General features: G+C 58.5%; 11 protein-coding genes across 11 annotated transcripts; 8 read left to right on the top strand and 3 right to left on the bottom strand.

Moving 5' to 3' along the window:
• Nucleotides 1-2259: 2259 nt before the first annotated feature.
• TRAVEDRAFT_43893 (uncharacterized protein) lies at nucleotides 2260-3905 on the bottom strand (the record flags this gene model as incomplete). Its single annotated transcript, XM_008035750.1, has 6 exons — nucleotides 2260-2596; nucleotides 2655-2830; nucleotides 2889-3230; nucleotides 3291-3548; nucleotides 3610-3674; nucleotides 3728-3905. 6 exons carry the CDS (start codon nucleotides 3903-3905, stop codon nucleotides 2260-2262), a joined length of 1356 nt encoding a protein of 451 aa, XP_008033941.1.
• A 1769-nt stretch (nucleotides 3906-5674) lies between these two features.
• On the bottom strand, nucleotides 5675-6765 carry TRAVEDRAFT_113926 (alpha/beta-hydrolase; the record flags this gene model as incomplete). Its single annotated transcript, XM_008036470.1, has 4 exons — nucleotides 5675-5896; nucleotides 5954-6213; nucleotides 6269-6409; nucleotides 6477-6765. The coding sequence occupies 4 exons, from the start codon at nucleotides 6763-6765 to the stop codon at nucleotides 5675-5677; spliced, it is 912 nt and encodes a 303-aa protein (XP_008034661.1).
• A 949-nt stretch (nucleotides 6766-7714) lies between these two features.
• Nucleotides 7715-8109, top strand: TRAVEDRAFT_26807 (uncharacterized protein). Its single transcript, XM_008035421.1, has one exon. It carries the CDS (start codon nucleotides 7863-7865, stop codon nucleotides 8049-8051), a length of 189 nt encoding a protein of 62 aa, XP_008033612.1. The 5' UTR covers nucleotides 7715-7862; the 3' UTR covers nucleotides 8052-8109.
• A 92-nt stretch (nucleotides 8110-8201) lies between these two features.
• TRAVEDRAFT_26806 (NAD-P-binding protein) lies at nucleotides 8202-9466 on the top strand. The gene is made up of 4 exons (XM_008035420.1): nucleotides 8202-8508; nucleotides 8561-8993; nucleotides 9051-9140; nucleotides 9211-9466. Exons 1-4 carry the CDS (start codon nucleotides 8225-8227, stop codon nucleotides 9319-9321), a joined length of 918 nt encoding a protein of 305 aa, XP_008033611.1. The 5' UTR covers nucleotides 8202-8224; the 3' UTR covers nucleotides 9322-9466.
• A 406-nt stretch (nucleotides 9467-9872) lies between these two features.
• TRAVEDRAFT_26805 (NAD-P-binding protein) lies at nucleotides 9873-11135 on the top strand. The gene is made up of 4 exons (XM_008035419.1): nucleotides 9873-10255; nucleotides 10316-10745; nucleotides 10806-10895; nucleotides 10961-11135. The coding sequence occupies exons 1-4, from the start codon at nucleotides 9921-9923 to the stop codon at nucleotides 11069-11071; spliced, it is 966 nt and encodes a 321-aa protein (XP_008033610.1). The 5' UTR covers nucleotides 9873-9920; the 3' UTR covers nucleotides 11072-11135.
• A 415-nt stretch (nucleotides 11136-11550) lies between these two features.
• On the top strand, nucleotides 11551-12670 carry TRAVEDRAFT_114801 (NAD-P-binding protein; the record flags this gene model as incomplete). Its single annotated transcript, XM_008036469.1, has 4 exons — nucleotides 11551-11858; nucleotides 11921-12353; nucleotides 12414-12503; nucleotides 12560-12670. The coding sequence occupies 4 exons, from the start codon at nucleotides 11551-11553 to the stop codon at nucleotides 12668-12670; spliced, it is 942 nt and encodes a 313-aa protein (XP_008034660.1).
• Nucleotides 12671-13013: 343 nt separating this feature from the next.
• On the top strand, nucleotides 13014-13432 carry TRAVEDRAFT_43889 (uncharacterized protein; the record flags this gene model as incomplete). Its single annotated transcript, XM_008035749.1, has 4 exons — nucleotides 13014-13067; nucleotides 13119-13205; nucleotides 13264-13326; nucleotides 13385-13432. 4 exons carry the CDS (start codon nucleotides 13014-13016, stop codon nucleotides 13430-13432), a joined length of 252 nt encoding a protein of 83 aa, XP_008033940.1.
• Nucleotides 13433-14025: 593 nt separating this feature from the next.
• TRAVEDRAFT_113930 (alpha/beta-hydrolase) lies at nucleotides 14026-15928 on the top strand (the record flags this gene model as incomplete). Its single annotated transcript, XM_008036468.1, has 3 exons — nucleotides 14026-14232; nucleotides 14292-14840; nucleotides 14897-15928. 3 exons carry the CDS (start codon nucleotides 14026-14028, stop codon nucleotides 15926-15928), a joined length of 1788 nt encoding a protein of 595 aa, XP_008034659.1.
• A 642-nt stretch (nucleotides 15929-16570) lies between these two features.
• Nucleotides 16571-19450, bottom strand: TRAVEDRAFT_63016 (uncharacterized protein). Its single transcript, XM_008036189.1, has 7 exons — nucleotides 19351-19450; nucleotides 19254-19280; nucleotides 18586-18652; nucleotides 18504-18531; nucleotides 18204-18451; nucleotides 17300-18153; nucleotides 16571-17232 (listed from the first exon to the last, which is right to left on the bottom strand). Exons 1-7 carry the CDS (start codon nucleotides 19414-19416, stop codon nucleotides 16963-16965), a joined length of 1560 nt encoding a protein of 519 aa, XP_008034380.1. The 5' UTR covers nucleotides 19417-19450; the 3' UTR covers nucleotides 16571-16962.
• Nucleotides 19451-20856: 1406 nt separating this feature from the next.
• TRAVEDRAFT_43886 (uncharacterized protein) lies at nucleotides 20857-21319 on the top strand (the record flags this gene model as incomplete). The annotated part of the gene is made up of 2 exons (XM_008035748.1): nucleotides 20857-21033; nucleotides 21086-21319. 2 exons carry the CDS (start codon nucleotides 20857-20859, stop codon nucleotides 21317-21319), a joined length of 411 nt encoding a protein of 136 aa, XP_008033939.1.
• A 787-nt stretch (nucleotides 21320-22106) lies between these two features.
• Nucleotides 22107-25233, top strand: TRAVEDRAFT_142538 (acyltransferase ChoActase/COT/CPT; the record flags this gene model as incomplete). Its single annotated transcript, XM_008036467.1, has 11 exons — nucleotides 22107-22360; nucleotides 22438-22455; nucleotides 22521-22586; nucleotides 22648-22828; nucleotides 22899-22965; nucleotides 23043-23152; nucleotides 23210-23461; nucleotides 23514-24080; nucleotides 24135-24244; nucleotides 24296-24840; nucleotides 24905-25233. The coding sequence occupies 11 exons, from the start codon at nucleotides 22107-22109 to the stop codon at nucleotides 25012-25014; spliced, it is 2280 nt and encodes a 759-aa protein (XP_008034658.1). The 3' UTR covers nucleotides 25015-25233.
• Between the last annotated feature and the right edge of the window lie 132 nt (nucleotides 25234-25365).

The following is a 25365-nucleotide window of genomic DNA, read 5'->3' as shown; positions in this document are numbered from 1 at the left end:
TTCACAGCTTGGAGCGCCTCGACGACGACGTCCTTTTGCAGGTATACGAGCTACTCCGCCCCGAACATGGCTTGCGCCCGATATCACTCTCTTGCAAATCGCTCCGAGCGTCATGCATGCCCATCCTATTCAGGGCAGCGTGGTGTAGGCCGCATTTCCTTACATGGGACAGGTTCATTGCGCGTTCTGCCTGGCCTTATGTGCAGTACGTCGACGTGATCAATGGACATGCACGCATACTGACCTCCTTCAGTCGGTTGTCTATCAGCGGCATTTGGCAGGCTGATCCCGCTCGGGTCGACCCGAAGAACGGCCTCATCCCCCTCGCCGATGCCTTCTCACAGCTTCCCAATATCTCCCAGGTTACGTTCCGAAACACGCAGGGTCTAGGAATCCCCCGCACCGTTTTGGCCATCGTCATGTCTATACCCGGGCTACACACCCTGGAAGTTCGTGGTGGGCTACATCATCATGAGGACGAGCGGCCGTCACCTAGCACTGCACTCACCTTTCCGGTGGCCCAACTCACATGTTACCGACAACTCCATGAAGATTATCGTCAGCAACCACGCTGTTCCCCCGGCGATAGGGTCCTTCTCCGCTACTTTGCGAGTCAAACACAGCTACAACAGTCACTCGAGACTCTCGTCATCCTGAGCGAAGACGCTCCCCTCGACGAGCTCGCGAAGCATGATTGGCCGCGCCTCAAGGTGGTCTCCCTCCGCGGAGAGCGGCAGCTGGCGGACACACCGCTGATCGCCGTATTTGAGCGGATGCCTGCGCTTCAGGAGCTCGATCTCGAAATCGCTTGTACTCCCGCGACAGGAAGGACACTGTTTTGCCCCCTTGACTGGACGGGTCCCTGCCCTTGGCCGAGGATGAGAAGCTTAGTCGTGTCCCATCCGCACCCAGGGGATCCATTGTATGCGCTTCTCCCTCACACTCTGCGACGTCTAGTACTCCGGTGCTGGCCCCGCCGTTACATTTCCCTGCTATGGCACGAGCGTCCATATATCACGGACTTGGGGTGGTATATGCCATTCCTGTCCTCTTCGGACATGCTCCAGATACTTTCTCGAAGTCCTTTACCCCATCTAGAGGAACTCGAGCTCGAGTTTGAAGAAGATGAGCGTGATCTGGAGCTATTCACACTTATTCCCCTCGCTTTCCCTAATCTTGTTACGTTGACTATCTTCCGGTATCGGCAATCTGGTAAAGTGACGGTACCAGTTGTGAGTATCCCTACCTAAGATTCTCATCTACGTCGTGCTGACATTAGCAAATCCAAAAGCGGGAGATAGGGAACGCGTTATCGCCCCTCAGCAACTTGCGCACTCTGTATCTCCATTTGGACTTCAAAGACGCGCCACACCCGTACGCTATGCACAACGAAACCGGCAAGGAAGAGTTCGCGCAGCTTCGAAGGATTTTACACAGCGCAGCAAATGTCCTCGCACAGGAACTCGGAAGCTCCGCCGAAACCGTGTGTCTTCTACAACGACGAATGAGCAACAATACCTGGCTACCCTTCCTCATCGCGCGCACGGATGATGCTGTATATGCCCGTCCTGAGGAGGGTCATGCTAGCGAGCTGGGCGTTAGGTGAGTGGCTCATGTACTGCTCAAGCAGACTGCTGCCGAATCACAATGATGTTGCAGAGCGGAAGATGATCCGGGCCCACCATACTTCACGCGATTTCATGGCGGCTATTACGTCGATGGCGATCGATAGTCCTTCGAAGCACTTCCTTGTTATCGTTGCTGCAAGGATTTATTGAAGGCGGCGATGGGAACATGTTCTCGTTACAAAAACACCAGACACCTCCGGATCTGCCAAATGTGTTACTCACATGCGCGGGCTCTCGCCTTTCCCTAGCACCGTTTCAATTGTTTTGGCTGCAATGATATCACACAAACCAGCCGGCTGTCAACATGAAAAACCGCCTTCGCCGCTTCCAGGACGTAGGGATTGTGTCCGGCGACTGAAATCGCACTCCCGGCCAATTGCGAGCTTCAAGACCATTGTCACCCCCTGCCCTGTCTCGTTAGCTAACGATAGAGCGAACTATCCATGTAAGCCTTCATCCCTCACAGTCGCTCATTTTCACTTCAGAAAGGAAGTCCCTGACAAGAAGCTGCTTGTCCGCGCGTACCCGTTTTGAGGTCTGCCCTCGCACGAGCCTGTATTCTCGAGTATGCTAATCAATACATTGTTCATTTCGTTCATTCTACGCGCAACGTAGCACGTCAAGTATCGTCTCAGCCCTCCTTGACCACCTCCTCGACCGCCTCGGCGAAGATCGCGCAGCCCTTCGCAAGATTCGCCTGCGTGATGTTGAGCGCGGGGATGAACCGAATCACCTCGTACACGCTCGTCGTCAGGATGAGCAGGCCCTTCTCCACGCACTTCTTCGCGACGCGGCTGGCAAGCTTCGCCGGGGCGTTCGCGTCCCGGAACGCATCGTACGGGCCGGTGCCCACGGGCGACGCGAACTCGATCGCGACCATGAGGCCCTGGCCGCGCACGTCGAGGATCGCCGGCGCGATTTTGGGGTTTGCGCGCAGCGCGTTCAGCGCAGCGAAGAGCTCCTTTGAGCTGTTGAGAGCGCAATGAGTCCTGACATGCCAGGCGGCCGGGTCAGAGAGGGACGTACCGCGCGTTGACGTTCTCCAGGATGTTTTCTTCCTTCATGACCTCGGCGGACGCAACTGCCGCAGCACATGAGACGGCGTTACCGGCGTAAGTCCCGCCCATAGAGCCGGGCTTGAGCTTGTCCGTGAGCTCTTTGCTGCTGATGACGCCGCTCAGGGGGAAACCGTTCGCAAGGCCCTGAGAAAAGAGCCCGTCATTAGTGACGCCATTTTGACGTAGGTATATGATGCCTCACCTTGGCCGTGATCATGATGTCTGGCCGCACGCCCGAGTACTCGATCGCGTAGTTCTTGCCCGTGCGACCGTACCCGCATTGCACCTCGTCGATGATGAGCATGATGCCGTGCTTGTCGCACACCTCGCGCAGGCCGCGGAGGAACGCGGGCGGTGTCGGGACGTATCCGCCCTCGCCGAGGACGGTTTCGATGAGGATGGCGGCGGTATCGGTGGGAGCGGTCGCCTGGGAAAGGAGAAGCGAGAGCTGGTGGAGGCACATCTCCGACAGCTTCTCGCTGGGCGTGTCGGCCGGTACGCCAAGCTGGTGCCAATATGGGAAGGGAAGGGTGAATACCCCGGGCTGGTATGGGCGTGGTCAGCGTTCATAACCTTCAACCGCATGGAGGGCTTCTGGACAAACCATAAGCGGGTTGGTGCCTTCGCTGTAGATCGTCTTGCTCTTCGTGACCGCCATCGCACCGTAAGTCCGTCCGTGGTATGCGCCCTGCATGGTGATGATGTTCTGCCGCCCGGTGAAGGTGCGTGCCATCTTGATGGACGCCTCGATCGCCTCGGACCCAGAGTTCCAGAAGAAGAACGAGTCGAGTGAAGGGTGCGGCATCATCGGCAGCAGCTTCTGGATGAGCTCAAGGTATGGGCCGTGGAAACCAATGCTGCACTGTTCAACGGCGTACTCGTCAGCAAACTACCACGCGCCCCGATGCCAGAGAGCTACACACCTGCCCGTGGACAAGGCTCATGCACTGATCAGCAGCCGCTTTACTGATTTTCGGATGACAGTGACCTGGTTAATATGTTCAGATCGATCCTCGTGTACAGAGCAATGTAAATACATACCGAAGTTCGTTACGCCAATGCCGCAAGTAAAATCCAGCATCTCCCGTCCGTCGCCCAGGGTCACGTACGATCCCTGACCCTTGGTGATGACCGCCTCCACGACGCGGCCTAGACCTTTCGTAACATGTTTCTGCCCAAATTCCACCAAAGAAGCGTGCGACTGCGTGGACGAAGACATGTTGCGGGAATGATTGCTGCGGGCATGGCTAGCTGGTGGCGCAGTACTTATACGGGGTGCGGCGCCTCGAACGCCTGTGGACGAGAATCGGGGGAGAAGTGCCGTCGAATAGGAACTCCGCGCGCTACATCGATATAGAGTCTATCAGCCAAGGCCCAGTCGGAACCGGAAAGTAGACGTTGAACGGCTGAAGAGCATCGCCGGAGAAGATATTTAGAGGTTCAGGGCGCCGATAACGGCTGGATCGCCGGGCGCAAGAGCGATACTCCGCCGACTTTTGTCTAGAACCCCGCTTTCGGTTGGTATCGGACATGGTGGCGTTCCGGTTATTATGGGGCAAAGTCTGTATGCGGAAGAGGCGAATGTCCCGCGTGTGTCCCCTCCTGAGAAGGTTTACACAAGGGCCTGGTCTGTCCGCCTCAGCACGAGGGCGAAAGCGCGACGCCTATCTGTCGGGGCGTGGTTCTGCAGGAGGATGGCGAATGATACCAGCCTCGTGTAGAAATGACAAGCACGCCAGCGTGAAAGTTCCGCTCCAGAAGCAAGAACAAGCCGCAGCAATGTATAGGGATCCTTGCGAATGCCCCGACTTCGCTGATTCGCGCTCATAAAACACCCAGTGAAGCGCCAGAGCTGCGAACTCGCCTGGAACCTAGCCCACTGTGTGGTAAGCGTAGGGCACAGGGAGGCAAGATACCTCCCAAAATGACGCGGACCAGTGGTCTTGTGCTCCTGGCTCAGAACAGCCGAACGGCGGCCCTTGAATTGGGTTTTTGTTCGGGCACGCCGTTCGCAGATGTCCAGCGACTACAGAAGCCCATTACCGGCCCTCAAGCCCACTTGTCCCCGTCTGCACCCACGAGGCTCGCAGTGCTCTTCTCTGCACCCTTCCACCGCTCCAAAGTAGACTCAACTCACCTCGAAGATCCAGCGTTCTTCAGGGCGCCCCTGGAGCTCCCCGCGAGCACGGCCGAGGACGACTGAAGACGAGCACGACCAGAAGATAGCATGATAGGAGGAGGAGAGACGGGCTGGGACGAGTCAGGAAGCGCAGGGCCCTGAAGTCATTACCCCGCACGCACGCGCCGAGGCCCCGGGTCGCCTTTTCCGGGACTCAAGCTCGTCCTTGCCTTCTCCCAGCCTTCATAGCGTCTCTTCTACTCCCACCACGTCCCTTTGCCGCAGCCCTAGCCGTTTTCTGCGCGTGCGACTGCCCAGTGAGGTCCGGCAAAGACAGCAGCTGACCTTGTCCGGTGATGTCGTCATGCACAGCTGCGTATGCGCAGGATATGCGCGCATAACATGTCGCATCTGTCGTAGTCGGCCTTTAGACATTCAAGAGGTGCGTGCAGTCCCAAATCAGCGAGGAAGCAAGTCGAAGCAGACATCATCGATGGAGGTGCGTCTCAAGTTGTGCATCGCGCGTCTACGACCCTGACACCGTGCGTAGCCGAGTCCCACCAAACGTACCCTGAGATCTCCGTGCAAGATGCACTAGAAGATTGGACCTACAACCGCCACCGTATTCCCGCTCAACGCCACAGAATTGGATCTCAAGAGTCCCATTTGCTGTCCGTCTGCAAACATGCCCTATCTACAACTACTCTTACGGTAGGATAACTTAAATCGCCAATTTCCTTCTTCACCTCCTAAAGACGCGCCAGCGTTCATGCCGGGCAAGCCTTGCCGCCGAAAGAGATCCCAGCCAAGTACGGGCCGAGATGGTTCGGGATGGAGACATCCAGGAGGGAGTTGCCCGCTGCGCAGTTCTATGGCCGCGGTGATAATTCAGTCATCTGTTTCGCAGCTAAACGCATCAGGGTGCTTACCTGGTTCTCCTGACCGGAGCAGGCTACCATCGTGGCGTTGCCAGTCGTGTCGTCGACTGAGGTGATGTGGACCTCACCGGAGGGGTGCTCGAAGTCGAGCGCGTGAGGCGGCACGTTGGGGACCGGGTCATTCTGGTTCGTCACATGGATGAAGTTGGGAATCTGGTGCGTCCGAATCGTCAGACAGATATCTCGTATTCGAATGTATAGTGTACTTACCAGAGTGTCGAACAGGTCCGCCCATTCCTGGTTTCCAACGCGCGGCAATCCGAACACTACGGAATCAACCTGCACGTCGTCAGGAAGAGCCATGCGAAGCATAGCAGCATCCAGGGATGCGACGGCCGCTCCGAGCGAGTGACCTGTCACCAAGACGCGTTGGAAGCCAGTCGAAGCCAGTCCGCTCTGCACTGTGGCCATCACGATATCTGCCGTGCGCCCTTGCGTGTCCTGGAATCCGCTGTGCAGCTTGACATCGTCTGAAAGGAGCAGAGTGAGCGGCGAGAACATCGAGAATATCGAAGCGCGACTCACCGCCAGCCTGGGGGAACAGCGTGGTGTTTGCGCCCACTTGCAAGAACTCGACGTCGTTCGCGATCGAGAGGACCTTATTAGGGTCAGTGCCCTGGTGCGCGACGACAATCGTCTGCGTGTCGGGATCACTGGCGATGAAGACTGAAACACGCGCGCAGAGTTAATTACACATTCTTAGACACTGTCAACTTCTCGCATAGGGACGTACATCCGGGAATGGCGCCGTCATCACCGCCCGCGGCCAAAACCTTGACGTTTGGAGTCGCGTCGCAGGGCGCGCCACAGCTCATGTTCGTCACGCTCGCGGCCGAGCAGTACGCGGTGCGCGAGAACAGTGCCGGGCGCAGGATGTCCGCAGTGATGTCGTCCTGGGAGACAGCAGTCGGTTTTACTTTGCTCTCGTCACCGGAGCCCAAGTTGATGCCAAAGAGCGGCGCGGGGGCGGCGCGCGCGAGCGTGACCAGCACGGCGATGAAGGGCAAGACAAGACGCGTCATCTTCCTGAGAAGAGAAAAGGAAGATAAAACCCGGGAGCGACGGCGAAAGGCGAAAGAAAGAAAACCGAAGAGAGGCGAGGGACCACCGGGGCCCTGCTGAAGAACGGGAAGAGGAGACGGCGCGTGTGGGGACGACGAGAGACCGTTCCTCCAACGCGATCGGCGGGGGCGGCCTTATGTACTGGTGCGTCGGTAGCCATGGGAAGCGGGATCGCGTCTCGCGGCAGCCCCGTAATCAGGAATGCCCTGACATGTGTGGGCTGCGCTGCTAGAGGCATTGCAGGGCAACGACCGCTGCCAAATGATGCAGTGCACGCGGGGATCATGGATGCGGGATGTCCGAGCGCTATCGATCACCATATCGAAGACAAGGGCACTCGCCCTCCAGTCAGCCCAGTCGCACGGGCAGAGAGGATCTGCTGGATTGTCTGATTGGCGTACGCGTGCGGCCACAGATCATTGACGTTCCTAGATACTCGAAGTGCGTTGCACCTGGGTGTGCACACGAGTCTTCTCCGCGCGGAGGGTATGTGGAGGCTGTTCGCACGGCGGGCCTCGGAGGGCGTTCGGTATCGTCGTGTCGGTTTGGTGCCGGCCCACGCGCGGCCATCTTGCGGTGAGATGTATCAGTTCGACGATACATCAAGTATTGAGTCGCCCGGAGCTATCTTTGGTGGTGTACTGGTGCATATGTCTCGAGTCGTGGTGGCATGTCGGGACTCGGAGGTAGCGCTTGAGGCCCTCCGGAGGTCGCCATCACGGGACGGCGGCTGTGCATCTACCGGACGGTGGATCAACGCCTCATCGTCTGTCCTCCGCCGTGCCTTTGCTTCCATGTTCACGAACCATCTGACGATCGTTCACAGGCTGGGCCGCAGTGCTCGTGCTAGCCACTCAGAAAGCCCTCAAGACGATCTGGCCTGGGCAAATCACCTCGCGGTACGTCCTTCTGACGACTAATATATGGACACTCGTCGTCAAGCGCGCTCCAAGTCTATCGCCGTTCGAAGCTTTGCACATGCACCTCCACAGGATTGATCTTCGCGGAGAAGCAAGAAGGGCAGTATGCGCGTACGCCATGCGAGCTTTCCATCGCCATGGCGTCAGCAACAGCATTCACTTTGGATAGACTTCTCATTCGAATAACCTTTCAGAGCCTTCCCCTCGAACATTGGTTCATCGGATCTGGCACTATTCTTGTGGGGATGCGCTCGAAGTTGTTATACCTTTCGTTCATTTACGACTCCAGGTGCGAACATGTACGACTGCTGAGAACCCAGCTATAGAGCGCGGCACCGATGCTGCGCGCGTCACTGGAGTCATCATGAGACCCACATAGCTCGGGAGACATCGGACCAGCCCCGTCCGTATCCGTTTCACACAGGCTACGTCCACTCCTCCGCCACGAAGCTGAACATATCTCTCAGCCAACCTTTATGACATGGCGTTCTCCGCTGCAATGAAGCAGCTCTTCCCGGGGAAGCCGAGCTGGTCGGCGAACCAGCTCCCCGACCTCTCATCCAAGGTCGCGCTCGTGACTGGCGGGAACGCGGGGATTGGTCGGGAGACCGTCAAGCGTCTCTTGATGAAGAACGCTAAAGTATACCTTGCCGGGCGGTCTCAAGAGAGGGCGGAACGCGCCATCGACGAGTTGTGCGAGGAGACCGGCCGAACCGCGCTCTTTTTGCGGCTCGACTTGGCTGACTTAAACTCGGTCAAGAGGGCGGCCGAGGATTACAAACAGTACGCGGCTCGCCCATATCATATGTATACAAACTCAATCATACATTTATAGACGAGAATCGTGGCTCGACGCGCTAATCCTAAACGCAGGGATCGTATACCCGCCCGCAGATCATCAGTTCACGGCGCAAGGTTACGATGCGACGTTTGGCACCAACGTCATCGGCCACTTCCTCCTCCATCGCCTTCTCTATCCCACCGTCGCAGCTTCCGGCCAGGAAGCCGACGTTTCCCGCATCGTCTGGCTTTCCTCTTCTGCGAGCCAATATCCTCGCGCGCTTGACTACGAGGCCTTCCGCGACGGACCTGCGCACGCGAAAGTGCATCCGTTCATCATGTATGCGCAGAGCAAGGTCGCCGCTACCATGCTGAGCATGCGCCTCGCGCGGAACTGCGCGGTGGATCATGTCGCCTCGATTGCTGTCGATCCTGGTAGTATCAAAAGCGAGATATATCGGTCAAGCCCGTGGTACATCAGGACAACCGTGCGTATTCGCGTTGAGACTCCGTATGTGGGAAGAAGCATTGATCGCATGTTGTAGGATTGGATGTATTCGTACCCCGTCGAATACGGGGCTGTCGGTCCTTTGTACGCGGCTGGTTCGCCAGAGGCGGCTGAATATAACGGGAAGGTGTGTTTTTGGTTAATGGACTGCATGGATGCGCGTTGACGATGTGAACGTGCATCGGATGTGTTTGCAGTACTTGAAGCCATGGGCAGCGTTGGCACAGCCGATCCCTTTCGCGCTGAACGCTCAAGAGCAAGATAAGCTGTGGACATGGCTGGAAGAACAAGTGCACGGGTATGTTTAGCGGTTCTATCCCAATTCAATATCTGCGCTATCATTACGTTATCTCTTCCATGCTTCTGTCGCCTGTTATCGTCAATTCGAGCGTCCTGGCAAGTACTTTTGACGATCTTCCCTAAAACTCGGTGCTTTTACCAATTCAAAGACGCTTCGCAGTCAGGGCGAGAAGGCCAAAACATCGGGATGCCGACCCCTGTGCTGACAAGTTCCCTTTCCTAAGCCATTTTTTCTCATGCTGCGCCAATGCGCTACTTCCGGAGAGTGTCGGATACGATCTGACCTGTTTCATGACCATCGCATACTGCGCTGTGTGGACGTTGTGCTGTCTCCCCTCGTCGAACGACTTGGACCTTTCAGGCAGGTCGCCTGCCCTATAAGGCAGGCGACCTGCCTTTTCGGGACTTAACGCTCGTCGACACCCAGCTCGGCGGACTGCGTCCGCCTAATCCATGGTGGCACACGCATGTCAAAGATCCCTGCCATGGCATTAATTGGCATCAGCCAATACCATACTTAAGGCACGGCACAAATGAGGCGACGCCGACCGCTCACATCCCTATAATCGCCGCCCCCATTCCTCTATTCCGCTGTCACTTCTCTGGCATGGGAGCGTCGACCGAGGTCGGATACCTCGCGCAGTTCGTCTGGACGGTTGTTTCGCAACTCTTTCCGGGGAAGCCGAAGTGGACGGCGGACCACCTGCCGGACCTCTCGGGGAAGGTCTTCGTCGTTACCGGGGGGAACACCGGGATCGGGCGCGGGACGGTCAAGGGTCTGCTCCTCAAAAACGCGAAGGTCTACATCGCCACGCGCTCGAAGGACAGAGCGGACAGGGCAATTGCGGAGCTGCGTGAGGAGACGGGAAAGGAGGCGTTATTTTTGCAGATCGATCTGGGCGACCTGAACTCCGTCAAGAAGGCGGTTGAAGAGTTTAAGCAGTGAGTGCCGTGCTTCCACTATACCCTTATGAATTCATGATCGAACCCGGATGTTCGTAGGAGAGAGTCGCAGTTGGACGTGCTTATTTTGAACGCCGGAGTCCTGTTCCCGTCACCAGACGCGCTAACAACCCAGGGATACGACGCAACCTTCGGCGTCAACATCATCGGCCACTTCCTCCTGCACCGCCTCCTCTACCCACTACTATCCGCCTCTGGCCGCGCGTCAGACCCTTCACGCATCATATGGCTCTCCTCCATGGCGAGCTATAAGCCGCACAAAATCACCTACGAGGCGTTCCGCGAGGGCCCGGTCCGGCGGCGCATGGACCCGTTCGACCTGTACTCGGAGAGCAAGGTCGGCGCGGTCATGCTGAGCGCATACCTCGCTAAGACGTGTGCGGCGGACAACGTCGCGTCCATCGCTGTTGATCCTGGGTACATCAAGAGCGAGATCTACCGGTCCAGTCCATGGTACTTGAAGCTCTTCGTACGTCGTTGTGTTGTACTCCTTGCGCTGCTGCGCGATGGAATTTGACGCCGTGTTTAGGATTGGTTTCATAATTTCCCCGTCGAGTACGGGGCTATCGGCTCTCTGTACGCAGGCGCTGCGCCGGAGGGTGCTGCGTGCAACGGAAAAGTAAGTGAGCCCTCCCCGCGATTCTCCGCACCTTCCGTGAATGTGTCTCATTTTGGTCATCGCAGTACCTGCAGCCGTGGGCGCAGGTCGTACCGCCAAGCCCCTTCTCGCTGGACGCGAAGGAGCAGGAGAGGCTCTGGACATGGCTAGAAGAACAAGTACAGGTGTATCTGTAGACGTCCCTGATCGCGCAGGTGCCGCCAAGCATAACGTCTCTGCCAACATTGAACGAGGCTTTCGGACCGGATACTGTGCTCCTGCGCAGCCCTGTGTTGGACGGTCTACGAGGTTCGAACGCAGCGCTAGGTGTGGCCTGGACGGCGTCGAGAGCGTGGGAATGGGGCTGTGTCGACGGAGGATTTGCAGCCGCGCGCTCTTCCTGCTCTTCCTCCCAGCGCGCGCGTACCCGGGAGCGTTCGTACATCCGAGATTTGCGGAACCGTCTCCTCAGCGTCGCAGACAAGCGCAGACCGCAGGTTACTCGGCGCGCATCTATCCTGCTCAGACACCATGATGGACTGCCTCAAAGTTGCCACAAGTTGTTGCGCGCAATGTATAAAAGGCACAGGATGGGCGGGGAGTGTTCTGCATCTCCACACAACAATCATCTTGCGCACTGACAACCACTGCTATCTGCACCATGCCGAACATGCTGATGTACTTCTATACACTCTTCACTCATAGGGTGCTTTTCCCAGGGAAGCCCTCGTGGACGCCCGACCACCTGCCCGACCTCTCGGCGAAGGTCGCCATCGTCACCGGCGGTAACACGGGCATAGGACGGGAGACAGTAAAGCGTCTACTCATGAAGAACGCGAAGGTGTATATGGCCGCGCGCTCGAAAGAGAAGGCAGAACGAGCGATCGCGGAGCTGCACGACGAGACGGGGAAGACAGCGCTGTTCCTGCCGCTCGACCTGAACGACCTGAAATCGGTCCAGAAAGCCGTCGAGGAGTTCAAATCGTGAGTTTATTGACTCTCTTTCAGTTTCGTGTCAGCTCACTAGAACGTCACTTATGTGGCAGACGGGAACCGCAGCTCGATGTGCTTATCCTGAACGCGGGGGCTCTCTTCCCCTCTAAAGAAGCACAAGTCACCGCGCAGGGCTACGATGCCACCTTCGGAATCAACGTGATCGGACACTTCCTTCTCGTTCGCTTGCTCTATCCCATCCTCTCAGCCTCCGGCACCAAGCCCGACCCCTCACGCATTATCTGGGTCTCCTCCATGGCAAACCACCTGCCCTCCGAACTCAGTTACGACGCCTTCCGCGACGGGCCCGCGCGCAAGAAAGCCGACCCGTTCGTCATCTACGGGGAGAGCAAGCTCGCAGCGGTCATGCTGAGCACATATCACGCCCGGACCAGCTTGGAAGACAACGTCGCCTCGATCGCCATCGATCCTGGCTGCATCAAGAGCAGCCTGTACCGATCGAGCCCATGGCACTTGCGACTCTTCGTAAGTCTTTCCGTGCATCTGTGCCCGGCCGTGAACCGGACGTGACATTAAACCTTGCAGGATCGCTATTATTGGTACCCGGTCGAGTACGGTGCGGTAAGCTCCCTGTATGCGGCGGGCGAACCAGGCGCTGCAGAGCGCAATGGCAAGGTGAGCTACGGCTTCGCATCACATACATGCACGTATGGCTGATCATTTTGTGGCAGTATCTGCAACCTTGGGCGCGACTTGCTGAACCCAATAAGGTGGCGTTGGACGTAGGCGAGCAGGAGAAGCTTTGGACGTGGCTCGAGGAGCAAGTCAAACCCTATCTCTAGTAATCTCCTCTTTCACGCTTCTTTGGCATCCGCTTCGACTTCTTTACTATAATAACACGGGACTATTGACCTTTTCTGGCGTCATAGGTGTGATCCTCGCCTTATAAGCTTCCACTTCGACACTCGACGACACTGAACCAGCGTTCATTCCGACTGGGGAAGAGCGAGCCGTATGATCGACCGCTCAGGTCCTCCACCGTCTGTCATGACGTACGTTCCCTACGTGAAGAATGTGTGAAGAGCCGTATTCCGCAACGCATATAAGCACCTGCAGATGCAAGGACGACGCAGCAACTCGACAACCTCCCGCCCCTCCGTCAAACACCCTCCACCACTCACAACAATGGCTGACGCTGGCAGACAATCCTTCACCGACAAGGCCACTTCGGCGGTGAAGGTATGTTCGCCGTATATCTCCCTTTCCCACGTGCTTACTATGTTATTGTAGCCCGACTCCCAGAAGTCGTACGCCGAGCAGATGGGCGACTCCCTCAAGGGAACGGCCGACTCTATCGCCTCAACGATGCAGCCCCAGGTTCGCCCCTTGCATATTCTATCATGGCTTTGGCCGAGATACTCACAACCTCTCTCAGAGCGGTAAATCCACCACACAGAAGATGGGAGACTCGGTCAACAGCAACTCCAACGAGAACCAGGTAGGCACTCTTGCTCTCGCCCGTCGAGTGTGTTACTGAAGCCACGCATGTTGTTTAGGACTCGTTGATGGACAAGGCCAAGTACGCCCTTGGAATGGAGAAGTAGATGAGCTGACGTCGGCATATGCTAAGGGAAGGCATACCGCATTGTTGTATAGTTATGTTTGTCTTTGAATTCGAAGCCCACGGTTACGCAACTCATGTTGCATATTCTTGACCCTTGTGTTGGAGTGTCAACGAAGGAGGCCGGATATACCGAGTACGTCCCCACACCAGGACTCATTTACTCGTTCCCCTCGGACCGCTGTGAGCCGCGCCACTCTGCTTATCGTGCCTGGGTCCTCGATGCTTACTTTACGATATCGTCCTCGGGCTTATCGTCCGGCATAAGTACTGTGGCGCTCGACACTCCCGTATAAGTATACTTCGCCAAGTTCGTGCCTCGCGCGCCCGCGCTCACCTCGTCCTTTTTTCCTTATTGCCCCCGAGTACTAATTAGTATCAGCGCCGCCCTCGCGATATTCGAGGGTATCATAGAGAAGTAGGTATTCAGGCTTCCACAAACCGCATCCATCATGATGTCGCGCGTATTCAGTATACAGCTTTCGAATCTCTCAAGACTAATGCGAATATTATGCAGGGAACCCGTCAAGCACGAAAGTAGCCATCAGCGGCCCAGAAGCCAACTTGACGACGCATATGGACCAACTTGAATCCTGCGATAAAGCGCAGATTGTCTATGTGCCCCACTCCAAGGGCCGGGCTACAGCAGTGAAGCGTTTGGCCCTCACGGCAATTGCTATTGCAGCGACGGCGCTGAGCTTTCACCCCAGCCTCTGGGATTTTTGGCACGAAACCGCACCACCATCGCATAACAGCGAACCTCTAGACTTTGACTGGTTTGCAGTACGTTTGAGGCCGCGCACTTTCGACATGTGGTCTGACGAATAATCCCCCGCATGCAGCTGGAACCGGCGTCGACAATCCAGTGGTCCCCATGCTTCTCCGGCCAGCAATGCGCTCGTTTGATCCTTCCCTTGGATTATGAGGACCTAGACGGGTCGACCGTAACGATTGCCCTGCGCATGATCCCGGCCACTGACAAGGAGAACTATCGCGGGACGCTCCTCGTCAACCCTGGTGGGCCCGGCGGGTCTGGCACCGAGTTCGTTGGACGGTCAGGGCAGGACCTCTCGCGCATCGTCGGCCCTTCGTTCGACGTCCTCGGGTTCGACCCGCGTGGTGTCGGGGCGTCTCTGCCGTCCGCGCGCTGCTTCGAGACGACCTTGCAGTGGCGGCTCTGGGGGCTCCAGGAGGACAACCGTGTTCTCAACGTCACGGACGGCTCTGTGGACGTATACCGCGCTAGGGAGCGGCTCGTCGCGGAACGTTGTGAACAGAAGATCGGCGGGGAGGGCGGAATTGGCAGGTTTGCGGGCGCAGTGAGCGTCGCCCGGGACATGCTTGAGATCGTGCAGCAACTGGGCCAAGAGAAACTCCAGTTCTGGGGCTTCGTAAGTGTGCAGTGACTCCGAACTAACATAACGCACGACTCACAGGACTTCACCAGAGCTATGGCACTATACTCGGGCAATATTTCGCCTCGATGTACCCCGACAAGGTCGGGCGCATAATCCTCGACGGCGTGTACGACGCGAACATCTACCGCGCGAAGCTCGTCAACACCATCGGCGACATGGACGCCGTCATCGGCTCCTTCTACCACTTCTGCCACTTGGCCGGCCCAGAGAAGTGCGCATTATGGGCACCCAGCGCAGCCAAAGTCGAAGAGCGCTACCTCAACGCCATTCGCAGCATCGAGGAAGAGCCCATCGCCATCCCGCAAGCGGAGCCACCCCTCGTAATGACCACGAAGCACCTCCGGTCCCAAATCCGCGGCGCCTCCTACCGGCCCCTCACAGCGTTCCCGCTCGTCGCAGAAACCATCCACGCCGTCGAAACCCGCAACCAAACCGCACTCGCCCTACTTGCCCCGCGCATCGTCCGCCCCACCGAGTGCGCCTGCACCCCCCGCACCCCGGGCTCCGACTTCGCAGACTCCGACGAGCTGTTCCCCGCGATCGAGTGCAGCGACGGCGACGCGCGTCCCTACGACCCCACTGAGTTCCGCGCGTTGTACGCCGAGCTCGCGCGCACGTCCCCGCTCGTCGGGCCCTCGTGGGCGGTGTACTACCTGCAGTGCGCGGAGTGGCGCATGCGCGCGAAGCGCGGGTGGAGTGGGCCGTTCGCCGCGCCGCGCACCGCGCACCCGCTGCTCGTGCTCTCGCCGCGGTTCGACCCGGTGTGCCCGCTCGCGGACGCGCGCGCGGTGCAGGCGCGGTTTGGCGGCGCGGGGCTGCTCGTGCAGGAGTCGTATGGGCACTGCTCGCTCGCGGCGCCGTCGCTGTGCACGGCGAGGCGCGTGCGGGCGTATATGGTGGATGGGACGGTGCCGGAGGAGGGCGCGGTGTGCGAGGTTGATGAGCTTCCGTTTGGTGTGCCTGTGGGGGACGTCCGCGCGTTGGAGAGTGAGGATGTGGAGTTGTTGGAGGCGTTGAAGAGGTTGACAACCGCGCTGCCTGTGCGTGGTTTGTATGCTTAACTATATTGCATGTGCGAAAACTACGATACTAGGGCAGGATTGGCAGTTCCAAATACCCATTACCTTGGTGCACCGCTGAACAAAGTGCAAGCGAAATCAAGCAGGGGTAGTCAGGGGAAGTCTGATGTCAACCACACTTGGAAAGGGAACTGGCTCACCGCGGAGACTTGCATGGTAAGAGCCAGGAGTCGTGAACGCCGGTAGGCGAGGATGATCAGTATCATTCGAAGCCCGAAAGCCTCGCTTGTGACTCTGTTATACAACAGTTTAGACCTACTACAAACTGATATGCCCTCTAGATCTGTATTGAGCGAACTTGTTTGAAAATTGACACAAACGCTCCAATCTACATGTCATCATGAGTAGGCGGAAGCATTCGCTGGTGCAAACCAAGCCGGGAATGCGATCAACGTCTGTAGGATATTCCAGGTCCAAGTCCGACGTACGGGAACACCGTGTCCGCGGACAGGCGCACCATATGTATACCCGCAAAGCGACCGCCCCCTGGACCAAAAGCAGCAGACAAAATTCAAAGCAAGACGTTCCACGACGGTAAAATACAACTACAAGCAGTCCAAGATCAGAGCATCCGGATAAGTTACGTACACGAGCGTCGGCAGCCGGCTGGTGCGGGGTAAGTAACGGTAAGTAAGTAACGAGCGGGCGGGGCGGGGTGGCGGTAGGTACTGTAGACGTGAGCAAGTCCCTAGTCGTATGTGGTGTTTCCGTTTCTTCTACAGTAAGCTGCTGGTGCGCTGGGCACCCCTGAGACAAGGGAGCGGAATGGGGGCGGATGGGCATAGGACGGCCACTAGGGATGGTGTACATATACAGTGCGAGGTATCTACGGGTATGGACACGTCCGTGCGCGCGTGTGGCGACGGCGATGACGCCCACGACGACGGGGATAGACGTCGTGGACAGCCGGGCATCATAGGTAAGGGCGCGACGATCTGCCAAACGTCAGCCAGCCGTACAGTGATGTGCCCTCGGAGCTAGCGAGAAGAGCGAGACAAGACGCGGAAGCACCAGCACTATGGCTCGCGCGCACGCTCCGGCAGCTGCTCCATCTGCTCCGCGAACGAGTGGAACGCGGTGGGGGACGTCGAGAACGGCTGCGGGGGCGCGGGGAAGCGCGCCGCCCACGTCCGGGGCTGCGTCAGCTCGGGGTCGCGGCGCAGCTCCGTCGGGTACGCCCCCGAGAGCGTCGACGACGTGTTTGCGCGGTTCGGGCTGGGCAGCCATGATCCGGTGCCTGTGTCCGTGCCCGTGTTCGTGCGAGAGCCCGAGTATGCCGTGGACGCCTGAGAATAGTCAGCGTCGTGTCCCAAAATAAACGGGGAGGGGGAAGGCGGAAGACGCTGCACTGACCTGTCGGAACGTAGTCGGCGTTCGTGGGCTGCTGGCATGTGAGTGCGACGGGGCGGTCGTCGCGCTGTCGTCGAACGAGAAGTCGTTGCCGTCCCGGGAGATGATGAGTACGCTGCTGCCCACGCCTTCCGACTCTGGCTGGAAGTCGCTGCGCTCGGCGACGACCGGCTGCGTCCTGGAGGGCTGAGCAGCCGCACTCGCGCTCGCACCGGAATGATTACTCCTCGTGTATGACGACCGCTGGGGTTTCGAGGCCGGGAAGGTATTTGCGGTGGGGGTGGGGCCGTCGATGCGGAACTGTGGATCCGGCGAGATAGGTGACACGTACTTGGACTTGTACGCTGGGCTCTTCCGCACGCCGTCCTTCGACTTGATGAAACGCTCAATGAACGTCGGTACGCGCACGTCCGGGAAGTCGAGGTGCGGCAGCAGCGACGAGCTCGACGTCTCCTGGATGTGCGCAGACGTGTGCGGCACGTCCATCTCGAGCGGCTCGGGTGACAGTGGTTGCATCTTGTACGGGTCGACGTATGACGCGCTGCTATGCGCGCGATTGTGCCCGAGCCACTCCTCGTCCTCGTCGACGTCGATTGCCCAATTCGAGTTCTTCTTCGACGGCCGTAGCCGCGCCGAACGAGCCCAGGGCCAGAACGTGTAGAACCACCGCCAGGGCCGCCAGAAGGTGCTCTGCGCCCCGGGAATGAGCGGGAGCGTCTTCATGCGCGGGTTGTGTCTCGCCGTTTTCCGACGCCAGTAGAACCAGAACACCGTAGTCACGATGATGGCGACGCCGACGCCCGCGGCGATGGGCACTCCGACCTGCACCGCGACGTTTGGTCGACTTGAGCCTGAACCTAGGAATATAGTGAGCATCACGCGTCAGGGCCTGCTCGGTATAACGTACTGGAGGCAGTCAAATTGTCAGTTGCGTCGTTCGCAGTCAAGATTGCCGCGGTCATGTTGAATTCGTTGCCTGGCGTGAGTGGCAAGTATGCCCACCGGGGAATCGTGCCGTGCGCGACATCCATACTGGAGGAAGGTTGTTCGGGGTCACTCCCGCAGCTCTGGTTGTCAGCGTAGTTGGCCCAGTCTGGCGGCGCGTCCCCTGCGCATGCGGCACATGCTGCCCAGACGTTGTATGTTATGGTATTGCTGCATGCGATGAGCAAACATTACGAATGGAGCATGGTTCGCCAGAGCTTACCATTTACATTGACCTACACTTGAGGAATCTGTAAAGGTTTGTCAGACCAGGTGATATTGGGGATTTCAAGCATCAGGCTTACTGGCATCGCAGGCTTTCATCACTTGCTTGTACACCGTACATGGCGACTGACCAGACTTGTTCTTGAGCTGCGGAAGGTTGTCATGTCAGCTACGCAGTCATCATCCTCTGCAGCGAGATAGAGGGATCGGAGGGGTCGCGGTAATCATACGAGTGCTCAACTGAGATCGGTGGGGCCTTCTGCGTAACAGGAACACCAACAGGCAGGTATAGCTTGCCGGGGTATCGCGTCCCTGGCCAGACTGCGCTTCGGCGCATGGAGTCTCACGCTCGCTCAGCGTACCCAGGCGAAACACTCCTCGGGGTAGTCACGATGGACTCTGTTTGCATAGTCGGTTTGCATATACGAGTACTGTACTACTCGGAGAGAAGGAGAACCAGGCACGTTAGGTGCCCAACGCACCCCTGATGATGGAACGCGTTGGATACCTGGCCCCCGTGGAGTTGTGTGCACGCAAAAGACAGTCGGGCCGCCGCATCAGGAGCGGGAGGTTTGATGGGCGATCCTTACAAAGGTGCAACCTGGGTTGCCCAGAAGCGACACTGAATCGAGGATTCGGGTATAGATACCAACGGAGAACGGTCTCAGTCGCCGCTGCACCCTCTCTCTCACGTCCCACATATCCGCGACCACCTCCCAGGACACTCTCCGAGAACTTCGATGCTCACCTTGTCTAATCCGTCCTTACACTCCGGCTAAGCGAGACACGACGAAGGGGCGGAGATCAGACGGTGCACAGGCCAGAGACGGAGCAAAGGTGCGCACAGAATCTTCAGCAGCGACCAGAGCGGCGGACGCGAGGAGCAGGAGGAGCGTGCGAGGCGTTCGCATCGCGCATGACAACGTCGGCAAGAGCGGGCTGCGGAGGCGGGGGGAAGCGAGTGCGCGAGGAGGGCGAGAGCTTGAGGGGCGAGGGCAGCCGTGCGCGGGGTAAAGAGGGGCTTGGGAGGCGGGGCGGGGGGTGGGAGGGGGACGTCTGCGCTCAGTCATGCCGACGCAGCGACGGTGACGGGCTTGGACATTTTGGAGGACGGAGAGGGAGCAAGAACCAAGTCACCGCATCCTTCTCACCGCCCACTCAGCCAATCACCCACCTTGGCAGATAAGCGCGCCCCTCTCCTTCCTTTCCGTTCTCCCGCGTCCCTTCCCCCCGTCCGTCGTTGCGCGCGCCCGACGCCTACCTCTTCCAACGCGGCGGCTCTGCGTCGCGCGCCGGACTGGTGGACGCGGTCGTTGAAGCGGAGGCGTTGTGGCGCGATCGCGCCTCCGTCGATCGACTGGCCCGCCGGCATAGGGCGTCGACTCTGGGGACGAACGCTGCGCCGCGTCCTCGCCCGGTATGCCCTCGCCCACAATTCCCTCTGACACGTCCATCTCTAGATCAACGAATAGGACCGCAGAAGTCAGAAGACCGGCCGAGATCACTGTGCGAGGGGACGAATGGGCACGGTGCATCGCATCGGTTGTCTGTGGCGTACACAGCGATCGTCCTGACCGCCCACAACCGAGCGTCCACAACACCCGGCACAGCTCGCGTGCTGAGCCATTCTGAAGTCTGTGATAGATACCGAGCGTAGGGCCTGTGCGCGGGGCTCTGCGGACAGGTGAGTTGGTTCGGATCAAGCGTCTGAACTGGACGTGCCCAAGCTGCGTCGGTCAACGCACCCTGCATGTGCTGACGAGATGCGCAACAGAGGAGATGGTATCACGTCGATGGTGGTACGGGAAAGGACTTACGATCGGCGGAAACAGCTGCTGCAGGAGAGCCGCCGCGGGAAACTCTGGCTAACCCCGCAATTTCCGCCCTCTGAATGGCCCTTCTTACTCTGTGGCTCAATCTTGGACCAGGGGCGTGCGTGTGGCTCAAGAACAATCATCAAACCTACGCCATCTTCCTCTGCTGGCTATGTGGCTAGCGCTGTGGTCCGCCCTGCTCGCCATATATGGTCGTGAATGGCGGGCGAAGGCTCTCCCCGTGGCTTCTCTGAGCTTAGCCCGGGTTCCCACCTACGTCGAGGCAACATGCCTCTTTGTGGCCCAGCTATGCTCTATCCACGCGTCTTTGCTTTGTCTAGCTCAAAGGCTACATGGTCATGGCTACCAGCGTAGACGGCATACAAGTCAAAGCGTGCCTCATACATATATCAACCCTGGGCTGCCTCTTGCTCAACCATCCAGCTAGCCGCACCCTCTCGTTAACCGACGATATCGCCATCCGCCTGCTCTCGTTATCAAACTTGACATTATACTAGTCGACACTAAGACGACACGATGCAAAGCTACAGCAACCCCGACGTCTTCTTCTGCCCGCTCTATAACCTCCCGGGTGTCTCCGACCCGATCAGCACTCTCCTCTCCAACGAATCAGAGCATCGGACGCCAAGTGCATTTTCAACGCCAACCACGTCTCGTTCCGGAAGTCCTTTCTCTGCTGCTTCGCCGAACTCCGTATGTCTTCTTGACTGCCAGTTTTCCCCGCCCGTTCTGACCGCCTCCGCAGACACCACCGACCTCGCCTGAAACCTGGCCCTCGCGGCCTCCGAAGACTCCGTCCTCCGCATCGTCACCAACAGCTCCAGAAGCGAGCAAAAAACTACAAAAGTACCGGCGGATGTGCGCCAAGTCGGGCACGCCGCTGCTCGACCTCGTGGCGGAAGTCGAAAACCGAAGAATGGTGCATGAGAAACGGAAACAGGTCAGTTTCTCCGACCCCGCGCGTCTTGCTCCAGTCTGACGAATCGCGCGCGCGCGCGCTCAGCTGAACGCCTCGCAAACGTCTCGGAAACCGTCAGTGCGCCCAGTGTCAGACCGGTGCTGACACGAGCGGCGCCGTCGCGCTGTACACCATGCACCCCGGATTGCGGTTCGTTACTACACTATCATACCCTGCCATATTCCCGGTGTCCCGCGAGTCGGGCGCCCCTGTACCCTGTCTGTCATTCGTATTCCATGTGTTTTCATAGGCTCTGATAGAGATCTTCTGCGCGACGCTCGTTGCGAAGCTTTTAGGAGGCTACGGTTCTGAGACGGAACGCTAGCGCTTCGCCAGCTGGCGCTTCTGCAATAAAGTCGATCTACTCCGTATATCTCGGAATAGCTCGCAAACACGTTCTGGTATGTGCTTCTGCGATCGGCTGTGGGTAGAAGAAGGGCGCGCGACAAGTGCGTGAGTCTGTGAGCTTCGACCCCGCATGCCGCATTCGGTCGTGCGCCGGAATGACGCTTCCCATGCGCTCAGGCGTCGTTCCGCTCGTCCTCCTTGGGTGTGTGTATCGTCCAGTGCTCCGAACGACTTCCTTGAGCTCGCTCGGAGGAGAGAGAGGCGCTCCGAGCGGAAGGCCTTGCGGAGATGGACGATCGCGCAAGCGTAGCGCCCGCACTAATGGACGAAACGTGACCGCGCCCTTGGCATGTACCCCGCATTACCCCGCATCGGGCGACCCCTGGGCGCTGCGGGGTAGTGCCCCTTAAGAGCTTATCCGCCTTCCTCCTCCTCGTCGTTCCCCACGCCCCGCCCCGCCATGGCCGCATCCAACCCCGTCACCAGGTTCGAACACGACCCGCCCGAATCCCGCACCTTCGCCCGCCAGCACGAGCTCCCGAAGCTTCCCATACCATCGCTCGACGACTCGCTCCGCAAGTATCTCACTGCGCTCGAGGGCCTGCAGGATCCCCGCGAGCACGCCGAGACGCGCCGTGCCGTCGAAGACTTCCTACATAACGACGGCCCGCGCGTACAAGAGAAGCTCAAGGAGTACGCACAAGACAAGGCTAGGTATGTGATTCTCTCCACATGACATTGACCGCCGTTCCCTCGCTCACTCGATCGCTCGCACGCTCGCCGCTTCATAGCTACATCGAGGAGTTCTGGTCAGTACAATGTTTCTCGAACGTATATCGATCAATACTGACAAACGTGTCGGTTACCGGAACAGGTACGAGTCGTACCTCTCACACTCCGATCCAGTGGTCCTCGCCCTCAACCCCTTCTTCGTACTCGAGTAAGCACATTGGTCCCATATAGCGTCTGCACCCTATGCTCACTGCTTCGACATTGCGTAGGAACGACCCTACCCCAGATCGCGGCCAGCAGCTGCCGCGAGCCGCCTCCCTGATTGTGTCGTCGCTGGGTTTTATACACGACCTCCGCGCGGGCATCCTCGAAGCCGACTCGGTGCGCGGAACCCCACTCGATATGGACCAATACACAAGACTTTTTGGCACAGCCCGGATACCCACTCAGGTGTGCCATTCTTACCACATTCCTTCCAGAAGCTCCGCAGTCTAACCTCGCGGGTTCTCGCCACATATAGCGGGGTTGTAAGATGGAGACGCACCCAGAGTCTCGGCACATCGTTGTATTGCGCCGCGGGCAGTTCTGTAAGTAGCTGCGTTCTCGTTACGTTCGCACGGCGAAGCAGAAGCGGCGGGGTGCTCATTGATTTGCCGCCCTGCAGATTGGTTCGACGTGCTGGACGCCGAGAATCGGCCGGTGCTGACCGAGCGCGAGATTTTGAGAAACCTGCAGGCGATTGTCGGCGATGCTGACCAGATGCCCATACAGGAGGTGCGCGCCAGAAGCATCCTCTTCCAGTATAAATGACTAATACTGGATGGGTCACAGGTTGCGCGGAATGCCATTGGGGTGCTCTCGACGGAGAACCGGAAGGTGTGGTCGCAGCTCCGGAGCGCGCTCACCAAGAACAAGAATAACGAGTCATGTCTGGACGTCGTCGACAACGCTCTCTTCGTCGTCTGCCTGGACGATACTGCACCCGAGAACCTCGCCGAGCTGTGCGACAACTTCCTCTGCGGAACGTACGACCTGAAGGGCGGCATCCAAGTCGGGACGTGCACCAATCGGTGGTACGACAAGGTGGGCATATTCCATCGACCCATCATGAGTCCAATTACTAAGGACACCTCAGTTGCAAATCATCGTCTGTGCAGATGGCGCTGCTGGTATCAACTTCGAGCACACCGGTGTCGATGGGCACACCGTGCTGAGGTTTGCCGCGGACATCTTCACCGAGGGCCTCATGCTCCTCGCACGCTCCATCAACCCGTCCGCGCCCACCCTTTTCCACGCTCCCCTCTCGCCGTTCGCGAAGTCTTACAAGCCCCCGCGCGGACACGGGCACTCCAAGGAACAGTCGCCTGCACCGTCGTACGTGATCGACACGGCGCCGAAGAAACTCGAATGGACGCTATACCCGGAGCTGCGCGCGGGGATCCGGTTCGCCGAAACGCGCCTGAGCGACCTGATTTGCCAGAACGACTGCCAAGCGCTCGAGTTCAAGACGTACGGAAAGAACTTCATCACTAGCCACGGCTTCAGCCCGGACGCGTTCGTGCAGATGGCGTTCCAGGCGGCGTACTACGGGCTGTATGGGCGCATCGAGTGCACGTACGAGCCGGCGATGACGAAGGCGTTCTTGCACGGACGCACGGAGGCGATCCGGACTGTGCAGCCGCACACGGTTGATTTCGTGAAGGTGCGTCGCGCTGGTAGAGCGGGGGCGAGGCGGTCGCTAACATGAATGTTTCAGACATTCTTTTCCGAGGCGCCCAATACACAGAAGGTTGCCGCCCTTCGCAAGGCATGCCAGGGGCACGTCCAACTCACGAAAGACTGCAGCAAGGGTCTCGGACAAGACAGGTACGCCCCTCTAACTCCGCACCTCCGCGCCCGCTGACAGCACTCTCCTAGACACCTGTACGCGCTCTACTGCCTGATGCAGCGCGAGCGCGAGAAGGAGTACCAAAGCGCGGTCGCGAGCCAGTACGAGGAGGACGAGGGCCGGCCGCAGTCGCCGGCGAGCGCGACGTCGAGCGGGAGCAGCGCGCTCGCGAACCGGCCGCCGCTGCCCGCGATCTTCAACGACAACGGCTGGCACATCCTCAATCGCTCCATCCTCTCGACCTCGAACTGCGGAAACCCCGCGCTGCGCCTGTTCGGGTTCGGGCCCGTCGCTGCGGACGGGTTCGGCATCGGGTACATCATCAAGGACGAGGGCATCTCGGTGTGCGCGTCGTCGAAGCACCTGCAGACGCGGCGCTTCCTGGACACGCTCAAGGGGTACCTGCACGACATGCAGCGCATGCTCATCCAGCTGCACCTCTCCGCGAACCAGCGCGCGGAGCCGTTCGTCGACCACGCTGGGGTGTTGCGCGACTCGAAGACGGGCCGGCCCATCAACGGCCACCGGGGAAGCGCGGACGGCGCGGGCGCGTACGACGACGAGGACACCATGCGTGAGTCGCTGTCTATCTTTTTAGCGCGTCGCGGGCGGCGTGGCTGATGCTGGTCCGTTTTGAGCAGCGGGATATTCGTTCTTTGACAGCGGGGAGATCGAGCTGCTTGGCCGCAGGAAGAGCCGGCCGTCGTACTACAACACGGGCAAGATCATTCCTATGGCGGAGTACTGAGCGACTCCGCTACACGTCGACTCGGTTATGTTCTGAGGGATGTAGGCTAACACATTTGGAGAATCGTTTGTACAAACTATTGGATGACGTGTTGTACCAGTATTTGTATACCTACTGCTCCTTATAACTTCTTGTACTTTCTTGTTGTATTGTACCGTCCATAACTCTACCTATGTACGACCGGATGTCAATATATGATCTAGCAAACTTATAGCATCCCAAGGCTCGATTCATGAACTCCTTGGGAGAAGCTGTCAGATACGTAAGATTTGGATAGTCGTGATCGATTTCGTGTAGAGCTACTTGTGTAGTACAGCGAGCAAAGCATTAGTACAAGTCCCTGCCGGACGT

The sequence above is a fragment of the Trametes versicolor genome (genome assembly GCF_000271585.1).
Source record: "Trametes versicolor FP-101664 SS1 unplaced genomic scaffold TRAVEscaffold_2, whole genome shotgun sequence".
Lineage (NCBI taxonomy): Eukaryota > Fungi > Basidiomycota > Agaricomycetes > Polyporales > Polyporaceae > Trametes > Trametes versicolor.
This window is presented reverse-complemented; position numbering and strand designations above follow the sequence as displayed.

Coding starts and splice junctions, on each gene's coding strand:
- TRAVEDRAFT_26807 (XM_008035421.1), top strand. CDS start 7,863: ATGGCGTCAGCAACAGCATTCACTTTGGATAGACTTCTCATTCGAATA.
- TRAVEDRAFT_26806 (XM_008035420.1), top strand. CDS start 8,225: ATGAAGCAGCTCTTCCCGGGGAAGCCGAGCTGGTCGGCGAACCAGCTC. Junction 8,509..8,560: donor GCGGCCGAGGATTACAAACA/GTACGCGGCTCG, acceptor ATACATTTATAG/ACGAGAATCGTGGCTCGACG. Junction 9,141..9,210: donor CGGCTGAATATAACGGGAAG/GTGTGTTTTTGG, acceptor ATGTGTTTGCAG/TACTTGAAGCCATGGGCAGC.
- TRAVEDRAFT_26805 (XM_008035419.1), top strand. CDS start 9,921: ATGGGAGCGTCGACCGAGGTCGGATACCTCGCGCAGTTCGTCTGGACG. Junction 10,256..10,315: donor GCGGTTGAAGAGTTTAAGCA/GTGAGTGCCGTG, acceptor GGATGTTCGTAG/GAGAGAGTCGCAGTTGGACG. Junction 10,896..10,960: donor GTGCTGCGTGCAACGGAAAA/GTAAGTGAGCCC, acceptor TGGTCATCGCAG/TACCTGCAGCCGTGGGCGCA.
- TRAVEDRAFT_63016 (XM_008036189.1), bottom strand. CDS start 19,416: ATGCGAACGCCTCGCACGCTCCTCCTGCTCCTCGCGTCCGCCGCTCTG. Junction 19,281..19,350: donor TGGTCGCTGCTGAAGATTCT/GTGCGCACCTTT, acceptor TGTCTCGCTTAG/CCGGAGTGTAAGGACGGATT. Junction 17,233..17,299: donor CGCCGACTACGTTCCGACAG/GTCAGTGCAGCG, acceptor GACTATTCTCAG/GCGTCCACGGCATACTCGGG.